Source organism: Salvia hispanica, chromosome 2 (assembly GCF_029641045.1).
Source record: "Salvia hispanica isolate PSC_SH4W2 chromosome 2, Shi_PSC_v1, whole genome shotgun sequence".
NCBI classification, from domain to species: domain Eukaryota; kingdom Viridiplantae; phylum Streptophyta; class Magnoliopsida; order Lamiales; family Lamiaceae; genus Salvia; species Salvia hispanica.
Genome location: NC_142693.1, coordinates 32,337,263 through 32,351,313, shown reverse-complemented (window position 1 = coordinate 32,351,313; position 14,051 = coordinate 32,337,263). Strand labels below are relative to the sequence as shown.

The following is a 14,051-nucleotide window of genomic DNA, read 5'->3' as shown; positions in this document are numbered from 1 at the left end:
TAATATAAAATATTATAAAATTATAAAAATTATATCAAAATTCATAATTTTTCTTCCTCTATAAATAGAGACCACATTTGCTATAGTTTGCACACAAAAAAAAATATCTCTTTCCTCCTCCTATAATCTTCTTGTTTGATAAAATTTCATATTTTTAAGCTTACTTTGTTGCTAACTATGGATGATGATGAGAATAATATATTCTCCGATTCCCCAAATTTCTATCCTTCCCAAAACTACAACCCTTCCCAAAATTTTAATCCTTCTCAAGATTATTTCCCTAGTTTTGATGATTTTCCAAATTCTGATCAATTCCAAAATTCATTTCAAAACCAACATTCAAGCCAAGTCATATCACCAACCAACTTGAGTGCTTCAAACACTCCACATGATTGGAGTGAGCAAGAAGACATGTCATTAATGTCTGCTTATTGTTTCGTGAGCAGGGATGCAATTGTTGGCACCAACCAAACTAATGCCCATCTATGGCAAAAGGTTCTTGATCAATATGAGGAAGCAAGAAAAGAAAATCCAGGAATGGGCCAACAAAGAAGTTTAGAGTCATTGAGACAACGCTACAAACGACTCAACACAAATGTCACAAAGTGGATTGCTGCATACAAAAAAGCACATGATCGAGCTACAAGTGGCCAATCTAAAGAGGACATTGAGAAAGCCGCTCAACAACTGTATGGTAAGAGAAAATTTACTCACCATAAGGTGTTTGAGGAGGTGATGAGATACAATCCTAAGTGGGAATTGAAATTGAATAGTACTGGTTCAACGCGTTTCCAGCCAGATGAAGATAGTCTTGAAGAAAGTCGTGGGAGCTCAAAAAGGTCGAGGACTAGTGAGGAAGGAGGACCTCAAATTGACTCCATTCCTGAGAGTCGTTCTTCAACATTGCAGCGTCCTACCGGAAGAGATCAAGCTAAGAGTAAGGCTAAAAGAAGAGGCAAAGAAGTTGCAACGTCTTCATATACAATCCCTAATGATTTCACTGCAGCACTGCGTGAAATGAGAGTTACACGTGAAAGGGAATGTGATATTCAAGAACGGAAGATCAAAGCAGCTAGTGATATTCAGGAACGGAACATCAAGGCAGCTATCCTTACTCCGCTGATGGCTAGGAGGGACTTAACTCCAGAAGAAGAAACGTTGAAACGCAATCTAATAGCAGAATTATTTGGGAATTGATCGTAGTTTATCTGTTTTCAATGTATGTTTCTTATTATGCAAATTTCAACTTCTGTTGCTTAGTGTGTAATCTTCAATTTCTGTTGCTTAGTATGTAATCTTTAATTTATGTTGCTTATGTAATTTCCAGTTTATGTGATAAGCCCTTCAATCAAAGTATGACTACATGACATTACAAGTGGGGGTGGAATCCAATGACATCCCATGTGATCACGAAAATCAAAGTGTGACTATATGACAAGTCATTTTCTATCAAGTGGGGGTGGAATCCAATGACAACCCATGTGATCACGAAAATCAAAGTATGGCTACATGACAAGGCATTTTCTATCACAAATGGTGGTGGAATCTAATGACATCCCATGTGATCACGAAAATCAAAGTATGGCTACATGACAAGGCATTTTCTATCACAAGTGGTGGTGGAATCCAATGATAACCCATGTGATCACGAAAATCAAAGTATGGCTACATGACAAGGCATTTTCTATCACAAATGGTGGTGGAATCTAATGACATCCCATGTGATCACGAAAATCAAAGTATGGCTACATGACAAGGCATTTTCTATCACAAGTGGTGGTGGAATCCAATGATAACCCATGTGATCACGAAAATCAAAGTGTGACTATATGACAAGTCATTTTCTATCAAGTGGGGGTGGAATCCAATGACAACCCATGTGATCACGAAAATCAAAGTATGATTACATGACAAGTCATTTTCTATCACAAGTGGTGGTGGAATCCAAGGACAACCCATGTGATCACAAATGATAGTAGTGGAATCCTATGCTCAACAAATTACTTCTATATATTTACTTATATGCTTCAAGAAAATTATACACAAATCCTCTCACGATTATTGAGCCAACTCTCCCTAAAAAATGTCATCAAGTTCTAATTTTGAAGCTTTCAATCTTCTTGAAGACAATGAATGGGAAGAAAAAATTGTTGAACAAAATCAGCAACTCGATCAACTAATCGAGGATATAGCTATTTGGCCAACAACCTTGCCTTCACAACCTACAACCCAGACGGCTAGAGCTAAAAGGAGATACATTGAAAGGAAACGCGAAGAGGGTCATGATATTATTTTCGAGCAGTACTTTGCTGAAGATCCAATCTATCCTCCAGATATTTTTCGAACAAGGTATCGCATGCGAAAACCTTTGTTCGAAAAAATAATGAACAAGCTCATCGACACCGACAACTTTTTTGTGCAGAAGCGTGATGCTACCGGTCGACTTGGTATGTCTGCAATTCAGAAATGTACAGCAGCGATGAGGATGTTGGCCTACGGGGCGGCGGCCGACTTGCACGACGAATATTTGAGAATGAGCGCACAACTCATTCGCAAATCTCTCATCAAGTTCGTTGAAGGTGTAATCTCTAACTTCGGCGATGAGTACTTGCGAAAGCCCACCGAAGAAGACTTGGCAAGACTTCTGCATATTGGAGAACAACGTGGGTTTCCAGGCATGTTGGGTAGTATTGACTGCATGCATTGGGAATGGAAGAATTGTCCCACTGCATGGGCTGGACAATATGCCGGAAGAAGCGGGAATCCGACAATCATCTTGGAAGCAGTAGCATCTCAAGATTTGTGGATATGGCATGCTTTTTTTGGAACTCCAGGTTCGAGAAATGATATTAATGTGCTTGATCAATCTCCTGTTTTTGATGATATTTTGGAAGGTCGAGCACCGAAGGTCAATTACATAGTAAATGGCCAGGAAAAAAATATGGGATATTATCTCACTGATGGCATATATCCTCAATGGGCGGCGTTTGTCAAATCTATACCAGGTCCACAAACGATGAGGCACAAGTTGTTTGCTCGACATCAAGAGTCTGCGCGAAAAGATGTTGAACGAGCTTTTGGTGTTTTGCAAGCTCGTTTTGCTTTTATCAAATGTCCATGTCTTATTTGGGATCGTGATATTATGGGGAAGATAATGATTGCTTGCATAATCTTGCACAATATGATAGTGGAAGACGAAAGAAGCACATATTCGAACTATTGTGATCCAGCAGAATTTATTCAAGATCGACTTGGACAAAGTAGTCATGAGAATGGAGATGGAGATGCGAATAATGATTTCATATATTCTACGAATAGAATTGCGAGTCTAGCTTCTTACATGAAAAACAAAGCCCAACTTCAAAACAGAGAAGCTCACAAAGCTCTGCGAGACGATTTGGTTGAGCATATATGGGCAAAATTCGGCAATTGCAATTGAATGTCTAGTTTTCATCTTATGTATGAGCACCAATTATGTATTTTAAATTTTATATTTCAATTATTGTAATGTATATTTTTTTTTGTTTGTTTTTATAATTTTTAGTTTGTCATTTATTACGTTTTTCTATAAATTTACAATAATAAGTATTTCATGTATTAATAATATTATTAAAAAATAATATAAAAATAAATATATAATAGTGTGGTTGGGTGGTTGGGGTGGTCATTGATAAACCATGAAAATGTGGGTGGTTGGGTTGGATAAATATTGATGATGTGGAAGATGATGTGGAGGAGATAGAAATAAATTAAATATTGAAAAAGTGGCTGGTTGGGTTGGGTTGGGTGGTTGCTGATAAACATAGTCTTAGTTTCAATTTGCTTAGGCTTAAAACCAACCAGCCAGATTTAAAACTTCTAATCATGTAACTTACTTTTAAAAGTGGTCGTGCTGTGCTAGTATTTCATTCAAATTTCAAATTATGCAATGTCGTCTAAAATTTCCGTTAACATGCTAGAACCGAATTGCATCGCCAATTTTGCTGTATAGTCCAATTTTAGTATGCGCTAGCAATGGCTGTAAATTTGTTTATGACATTATTGAAGAATAATAAACAAGTAAATTTTATTACAAATATCTCAACTTCAAGATAGTTGTGTTATAAAAACGTATCCATAACTTTTGCTATAAAATATCTAGCAAAAAGATCCAACCATCAATGTTTTGGTGTAAATTGAATGTACATTATGACAAATATGAACTGTCATGCTAACATTTTATTCAAATTTCAAATTATACAATACCGTCTAAACCCACAGTAATGCGCTGGAATTGAACCGCACCGTTGATTTCGCACTTCATTCCACTTTTGGTATGCGCTGGCGATGGCCTGTAAAGGTGTTTATGACGTCATTGAATAATAATAGTAAAGAAGTAAATTTCAAAGCATGTAATTAATTTTATTTTCTTGTTTTAACATTCTATTAAAATATCTCAACCTCGGGGTAGGTGTACAGACGTATCCAACGGTATAATTTTTACATTATAGTATCTAGCAAATAAATTCGATCATCAATAATTAGGTGTAAACTGAATATAAATTATGGCAAATCTGTTCGGCTTATTTTTAAACTTCAAATCCCAAATCATACTATTACTTATTTTTAGCAAGTGTCATGCTAACATTTCATTCAAATTTCAAATTTCAAATTATACAACACCGCCTAAACCCACAATAATGAGTTGGAATCAAACCGCACCGCTGATTCCGCACTCCATTCCAATATTGGTATGCGTTGGCGATAGCCTGTAAAGGGGTTTATGACGTCATTGAATAATAATAATAAATAAGTAAATTTCAAAACATGTAATTAATTTTATTTTCTTGTTTTAGCACTCTATTAAAATATCTCAACCTCGGGGTAGGTGTACAGGCGTATCCAGCGGTATAATTTTTACATTATAGTATCTAGCAAATAAATCTGACCATCAATATTTTGGTGTAAACTAAATGTAAATTATGACAAATCTATGTGGCTTATTTTTAAACTTCAAATCTCAAATCATATAATAACTTATTATTAGCAATTGTCGCGCTAGCATTTCATTCAAATTTCAAATCATTCAATACCGCCTAAAACCCACAATAGTGTGTTGGAATCAAACTGCACCGCAGATTCCGCACTACATTCCAATTTTGGTATGGGTTGGTGATGGCATATAAAGGTGTTGATGACGTTATTGAAGAACAATCGTAAATAACTAAATGTCGAAATATGCAATTAATTTTATTTTCCAGTTTTAGCGTTTTATTAAAAATATCTCAATTTGGGATAGTAGTTCAGATATATTCAAATGTCTAATTTTTGCTTTAAAATATCTAGCGCAAAAATTCGACCATCAATATTCTAGTATAAGTTGTATGTACATTGCTATAAATCTGTGTGGCTTTTCAACTCGTGTGAACTCTTTTAATATAAAATTTCATTTAAGTTAATAAAGTTAGTTAACCACTCTATTACTGGATCAATACGCTGCACATCGGATTCTTTTTATACCGATATAGTGTGTTATAGTATTGTTTGGAAATTTGATTGGGATAATTGAAGGTTGGATTCAATAAATCTTTCAACCAATTAAGAATTAAGTATATTAGATTTATTCATGATCAACTAGTAATATAGCCCTTCGCAAATATGCATAGATATCCAATATTAGTAGTACTTTGTTTATTTATGTCGCATCCAGTAGAATATCATAGTTATCACCTACAACTATTGGATTGCTCGTGTCAATTATTTGATAGTAGCGTAAATATATTGATACAATCATACAAATAACATTCGAAAACACACGTGAATTACAGAGAGAGGGAGAAAGAACCGCGACAGAGTGGGAGAAATAACGTTGGGTGATATATAGTTTACCAAATATATTTAAGAGAGCATTTAGGAAAATAATAATTTTATTTCTTTATTTACTAGTTTTTTATGAGATACTACTTCACAATATATAGGGCTAAAAATAGATATCATATCAAATCAAATATGAAAATAACTCTTCCTCGTGCACTCCCAATGGCGACGGCGAAAATCCGGCTATTTTTCGCCGGATATCGCCGACTTATCGCCGGCCATTGGGAGGAGTTCGGCGATTTTTCGGCGAAATTCCTACCGATTTTACGCCAAGCGGCGTTTTAACGCCGGGTTATCGCCGGATCATCGCCGGCCACTGTGGGGAGCTGTTCGGCGATTTTTCGGCGATGATCAATTTTTTATTTTTTATTTTTTCCTCAACGGTCATATTCTAATTTCCACCCCTATAAATATTTCATCCTCTTCCTCCATTCATCACCCACAAACTTCATTCACACAAATTTTCAATCTTTTTTCTCTCCATCTTTATTAAATGAGTTCTGATTCATCGTCTCGTGCTCAGTCCGACGAGGAAATATCACATTCTTCTTCCGAAGAAGAGGTACCTCCCGCTCCCACCGGATGGGATGTAGCGGGTTTCGCCAACAACCCAATCAACAACTATATCTCCCGCTACATACAAAGCGAGATCGCTCGAATGCAGCAGCCACCCCCCCAACGGCTAATCCGCCGGCGGCGCCGATACATCCCTCGCAACCACACTGGTGCGCACGATCGGCTGTTCGCCGATTATTTCGCGGAGGAACCACGTTATCCGGCAGATGTATTTCGTCGCCGGTTCAGAATGCGCCGCTCCCTCTTCCTGCGCATTGTTAATGCGTTGTCCGCGCGTTACCCCGAGTTCCGGCTCCAGCGAGACGCAGCAGGGAAGCCCGGACTATCGCCCCTACAGAAATGCACTGTTGCCATCCGGCAGTTGGCATACGGAGGGTCCGCCGACATGTTCGATGAGTATCTGCAATGCGGCGAGACGACTGGCAACGAGTGCCTGAAGAATTTCTGTCAGGGCGTGCGAGAGATATTTGGGGAGCACTACCTTCGCTCGCCGGACGCAGCTGACTGCCAGTTCCTACTGGATTGGCACTGGAGGACCCACGGCTTTCCGGGGATGCTCGGTAGCATCGATTGTATGCACTGGCAGTGGAAAAACTGCCCAACCGCGTGGCGAGGCCAGTTCACTACCGGCTACAAAGGTACGCATCCCACCATCATTCTTGAAGCCGTTGCCGACCAACGGCTTTGGATTTGGCATGCTTATTTTGGTATAGCCGGGTCGAACAACGACCTAAATGTTCTCAATTCCTCGCCCCTTTTCAACGAGCGGATCAACGGGTTAGGCCCCTCCATCGAATTCACGGCCAATGGCAATGTGGATAACATGGGGTACTACCTGGCTGACGGCATCTATCCGCAATGGCCCGTGTTTCTGAAGACGATCAGATGCCCACTCGGAGATAGAAGAAGGTATTTTGCCCGAGCGCAAGAGTCTGCGCGCAAGGATGTGGAGAGGGCATTTGGGGTGCTCCAATCGCGATTTGCACTGGTAAAGGGCCCGACGCGCTTTTTCTACCAGGGGGATATTGCCGATATCATGTATGCGTGCATCATCATGCATAACATGATCATCGATGATGAACACGAAGGCGTCCTCGACGTCACCAACGACCCAAGTGTTGCATCATCGAGTCACGGTGTCTCAACCGAGTCCGCCCGCCAGGGTGTACCGCACAACGAACATGAACGGTTCCAGGCGTTCATGGATATACACCAGAAGGAGGCCCATCAAGCACTACAACACGATATCATCGAAGAATTGTGGGCAAATAGAAACCGCGCCCACCGCCCTTGAATTTTTTTTTCTTTGAATTTTTTTTTTTGATTTTTTTTTTCCATTCGTGTACTTTTTTTTTTTTAATTTTCTTCGTTGTAATGTGTACCCGTGTTTAATACAACGAACTTTATTACTATTATTTGTTTTATCTTATAAATTAAATAAGCTAGCTTTATTATATATAAAAATAAAACAATTAAATTAGTGATGATGTAAAAATGAAATGTTGAGTTAGGGAGAAATAAGGGAGAAATAAGGGAGAAACCATTGCAGAGGTTGGCTAAAAGTTGGCTAAAAACTGGGGATAAATTTTGGTGCTGATATGGCGCTGATGTGGCAGGAGTTAGGGAGAAATAAGGGAGTTTATCCCCAAACCATTGGGAGTGCTCTAATATAATATTCGTATCACTATCATATAATTACATACTAATACAATCAAATGAATGATTGCAAAATGAATATATAGTCAGATGCTAACAAAAATAATTTTGAAGTAATAATTACACATATTGAATAAATTATGAATGGTACATCTAACTAGTTTAAAATGCTCAATAGTGAATTGATTAATATAGACGAACACTTTAACAGTTAAAATGCATGAATTGTATTATGCTTGGTAAACTTTTTATTACTGAATTTTGCAATAATATATATTGATTAACCGTACATACATAATATACAGTAGATCGTTTTATTGTTTATCTTTAAATGAATATTAATTGATTATTTAAACAGTCGTCTAGCAGTATTAAATAGCCATAAATTACAATAATTATTTACCTTTTATCTTGAGAGACAACTATAGTCTATACATCCACAATAAGACAGACTTATTAACTAATAAAAAACATCTTACCAATTAAATTGTATTTTACAATATTTATTTATAAGAAATCATCAAAGGCATATTGCCATTGGAGTATTATTATAAAATGTCGTTTTCACTATACAACTATGTAGTCACTAAATAAAAACTATAATATCACTATTCACGAATAATAAACAATAGCAATATAATTATTTCTTTACCGGTTGTATCGATATTGTATCGATGAGGGTAATAATTGGAAACACCAAATCTATTAATGGATTTTGTGGATTTGTTCCTTTCATTTTGGAGTCTATTGGTTTTTTCATTTTTTATTTTCTCTAGAAGTTTCTTTGTATTGATATGTGGTAGCACTCTAGTATTTTTTGGACAAAAGAGTGACTATATGACCAAAAGGAATATGGATGCATATGATTCTTTCTCGAGGAAACTATATTATGAAATTTTACAAAATGTGACTAATCAATTGAGCCCACAACATGTTGGGCATTTAGGTTAAAAAATTACACTACAACATTTTTTTAGGATTTATTCGAAGTTTGTAGAGTAACCCTAATAATTCATTAAATCTTAAGGGTTAGATGTGAATTTTGATTATAGATTAATTAGCTTACAAATTAAGTAAGATTAATCTAAATTCGACGAACATACTCGATTGATATTCCTAAAAAGAAAAGAAAGTGTGGGGCAAGAATTAGGACGCTGATAAAAAGGGAGTATAAATTTAGGGCAACTCACAATTCTCATTCTACATCGTTTTAGTACTATATTGTTGAAAGACGGACATTTTTTTTGTCTGCGAATTTTGTCAAACTATCATATTTTATCTGTAAATTTTGAAAATATCTTTTGAAGTCCGTCAACTTCGACCTAATGTAATTTGAGCTACTTTTATAATTTTTTTTTATCATAAATATCCTTAAGCCCATGAAAAGCAATTTTGTCTATTTATTTTATCCTCTTCATTAAAATATTTAATTTTCCACTCTTTAATTTTTTGAATTTTCAAGTTGTGCGGCGGTGAAGACGTCGAGTGGGTTTTATATGCAAGTCGGGGACGGTGGTGGTGAGATTGCCGACGTGGTTGAAAGATGAATTGTTGAATTGATGGACGTATTTTGAGTTCAGAAAATCCGAGATGTTATTAACGAGATGTTCAAGAATCTCAGACTAACTAACAGCGAAATATCAACCGCAAAATTACCTGTAAAAGGATTGATCGAAATATCGAAGTAGTTCAAGGATTTAAGTTTAGAAATCGGCGTTAAACTCCCCGAAATATATGTCAAGAGTTTTGAGATTAGTTAGGTTGTTGAAGAGGTAAGAAGAAATACAGAAAAATTAAATATTTCAATGAAGAAGAGAGAAAAAATAGACTAAATTGTTCTTCATGGTCTTGAGAGTATTTTTGTCCCCAAAAAAATCAAAATAATAAAAAAGTTAGTAGCTTAAATGATATTAAGTCAAAGTTGACGGATTTCAAAAGATATTTACAAGTTTAAGAACTAGGCAAAATTCGCGGACTAAAAAGAATGTTACCTTTGTTTAAAATGGGTCTGTGATTTATTATTAGTGTTGGCTTTTAATTTATTATTATTATTATTATTATTATTATTATTATTATTATATTATTATTATATTAATGTGGTTGTTGATTCCAATAAAAACTGTGAACTCTTGTATTATGCATTATCGAAATGTACATTATTAATTTTGCCTCTTATATGGAGTACTACTCCATGTAATTATAAATATATGTGTAACAATTATATAAAATTAATTACACGAACAAAAATTGTAAAAAAATAGGCTAATATGTACTTTGGAAAATTATTGGTAGCAATACTAAAAATGTGGTACTAATAGATCTTTTAAATCATGAATTTCAAATTCAAAAATGAAAATAAAAATCACAGTGACACCCGCGAGCCGAGTCAAATATGTTAGTCTAGAGGTCCCCAAACTGAATCGGCCCAGAATCGTCACTGGCTGTTCGGAACCATGAACTGGAACCGGGACAAGGTTCGCCGGTTCCGACGGGCTGGTTCAGGTCTTCAAAACACGACGAATCGTAACCGGCGGTTCAAAACCGGCGGTTTGGTTGTTCCAGTAGGGTATAGGGTAGGGTATAGGGGTGCAGGAACCGGTCAGAAACCGGGACAAAAGCCGGAGGTTTTCGTCGGAAACCACCGGTTCCAGTGGCTTTTTCAGAGTTCAGGCGCCTTTTTCAGGTGGCAGGCGTATAGGTGCAGGCCTATCCTGCAGAAAATGGTCACAAAACCGGCGGTTCCGGTCGTAAACCGACCGATTTCAAATTCAATTTTTTTTATTTAATTAAATCTGATTTTTTCTCCTATAAATACCCCCTCTCCCCTTCACTTCTACTCACCCCATTCTTGTGTTAACAAGGATTTGTCTTCTCAATCTCACAAATTCTCTCATCTCTATCTCCATTCTCTCTAATTTGCTCAAGTTGTTTACTATAATATTTGTGCAAATTGTTCTTATAATTTACTTCAATTGTCTATCATAATATCATATACGTCCCTCACTACTCTAGTTAGTATACTAGTATACTCTCTACTTTTCAATTTATAAAATGTCTTCATCTCGTCGTGGTGGTGATCGGGGCAAGGGAATTGCCCAAGACCAAGATCAAAGTGGTCGTCGGAAATCAAAGCGCCCTACTCATCATGAGGTTATGGATGAGGTTTCCTGACAAACCGCTTTGCGTTTGCAAGTAAGTTGTTCGAATATTAATTTTACAAATTCTTTTTAAATTCACAACTATATATAATATATAAATATATTCTTGTTTTTGGTACTATACATTAATTATACCGTTTGTATATAATATTTGTAGGCCGAAGAAGATCATAGGAGTGCCATACTACTTAGCCATTCCGGTGGCGAAGGTTACGAGTCTTATCACTCTTATGGCGGCGTGAATTTATCATCCGACGACAACGATGGTGGAACTGGAGGTGGAAGATCTGAACAATATCCTCCGACGAGTGCCGTACTAGTTGGTGAAAATGATGAAGTAGTTCTTCCTCCTCCTCCTCCTCAGACTCAAACCGGGTGGGGTAAGAGTAAGAATAAGAAGGCGTTGAAATCGGATATTTTTGTTAAACATTATAAAAAAGTCCCGGTAGTAGTTCCAAACCCTAACGATCCAAACTCTCAAGAAGAGACCAGTGAATTTACCGCATATTGTAACTATTGCGAAAAATTCTACCCCTTTAGTCCCGGTGGGGGCTATAGTACTCTCCGTCGTCATTTAAAGGCAAAGCATCCGATCGAATATGGGACTGCCAAATCCCAAACCCAACTAAACTTCCCAATCGGTGTGTCTGAAACAAACAACATGTACGCCTCTTTTTAAATATGATCATAAAGTCGCTCAAGATGCTATGGTTAGATGGGCTGCAATGAAGCATTTGCCTTTCAATTTTTTTGATGACAAAAAATATGAAGTCACTATGAAAACCGCTTTTTAATGTAACTGCTAAAAGAATACCCACAACTTCACATCAAAGATCTAACAACAAACAATTTTTTAATAAACAGTAACACGTATTTTGTCCACCTTGGGTCACAAAGTAAACATTTGCTCTTATGTGTGGACTGATGCTTATCAATGAAATTCTTATATGGGCATTACGTGTCATTTTTTGGACAATAGTTGGACGTTGCACAAGCGTTTGATTGGTTTTAGATAATTTCCTACACCACACACCACACCGCAATTGCTGCTTTAATTATTCAAGTTTTGAATGAATATAAATTGTGCAATAAGGTCTTTTCTGTTGGTTTTAATAATGCAACCGCTAACACTGCAAGTATTGCCGACTTAATTGCGGCTTGTGCCCCGATTATAAATGGTAAGTATTTTCTATCAAAGATGAATTTGTCATATTTTAAATTTATGTGTACGAGATGTTCTTTCTTTGTGGCAAAAGCATGTTGATCCTATTAGAACTGCCGTAAATTTGATCCATTGGAAGCCTCAGATTGGTAAGGCTTGGAAGGAATATTGTCATCAAAAGAAAATATGGTACACAAATTTTTCAATTGACGTGTCTACTAGATGGAACTCCACATATGATTGTTTGAACTCTACTTTGGAGCATATAGATTTTTTGATTGACTTTTTTAGGACTTATCCCGTTCCTGATTTATATCTATCGCAAGCATGTTGGAATCAAAGCATGAGTTTGTTTAAATTGTTCAGAGGTTTCAAAAATGCGACTGTGGAGTTATCGAGTGTTTATTATTGCACATCTGTTCGTGTTTTAGAGCATTGCATGTATATATCACTTGGTTTTAAGACGGTTATGAAAATTTTTGCCTCAAATCCTGAGTTGATGTGTGTTTTATATTATATGATTGACAAATGGCTCACCAATGAGAACTACAACATAAATTTGTCTGGAACATTCCAAATAAACCTCCCCAATCTCTCCGTCATCAACCATGCATTTGAGTTTGAGTTGCGAACTCTCTTTACCGAATACGAAGCCAAGTACAACAGTACCCACCAAGTGAGACAACGACCTACCCCTCAACAACCACAGAGTTTTGGGTTCTTTCAAGTTGATGACTTCGACGCACAATCCCAATTGGCCGACCTATACGGTTACACCACCAGCGGCAGTTCGTCGGCAAGGACGGTAAGTGAGTTAGATTTATATTTTGACTCACGCTTTTCTTTGAATGAAGATGAAGGTCCCGCTCCCAATCAAATCGACGTCCTCGATTGGTGGGGAACACATGAGAAAGATTTTCCCATACTTGCATCAATGGCCAAAGAGATTTTTTCAATTCTGGCTTCCACTGTCGCCGTCAAGTCCGCTTTTAGTATTGGAGGCAACGTCTTGGATGATAGAAGAAGTAGACTATCCGGCCATAATATGAAAGCCACCATGTTACTTGACGATTGGTGTTCGGCTGACATTAGAGACCAAGAGTTAGATTGGAACACCCAAGTACAAACCGACCAAGACTACTACCCCGACGAAGAAAAAGAACAACAACAACAAGAATGAGGTGGAGTGGGAGGTCAACCGTTGCCGAATAGGTAAGTAAGGTAAGACAACTACGTGGACTTTGATTCCATAATGTAATTGAGCATTAAGGATACGTAGGCAACCCAACTTAAATTTTAAATTTAAGTTGGGCTCAAGTCCTTTTCCTTTATTTCTTTTTTTTTTTTCAATTGTTTCAACTTTAAAATATTCAAATACAATTGTATAATTGTATTTGTATATACTCTAATCGGTGAAGAAGACTTCTCTATAAGACTAAACCCGGGAGACTTTTGACAATTCTACCATGATTGTTATGATTGTTGATGGTTGAATTAAACTCAACAATTAAGGTTGAATTGCTAAAAGTATCCTCAATTTAGTTATCTAGAAACATCTCCTTCGCCGACTAGAAGTATATATGTATATATATATATACTATCTATTTACATTTATTGTTCTTTACTTTAAGTTTTTTTATTTA

The 14,051-nt window shown here is 36.7% G+C and overlaps 1 protein-coding gene across 1 annotated transcript; it reads left to right on the top strand.

Moving 5' to 3' along the window:
- The first annotated feature begins 177 nt into the window (after nt 1-177).
- On the top strand, nt 178-1,339 carry LOC148932199 (uncharacterized). The gene has a single exon (XM_089065903.1). The coding sequence runs from the start codon at nt 178-180 to the stop codon at nt 1,195-1,197; it is 1,020 nt and encodes a 339-aa protein (XP_088922029.1). The 3' UTR covers nt 1,198-1,339.
- The last annotated feature ends 12,712 nt before the right edge of the window (nt 1,340-14,051 follow it).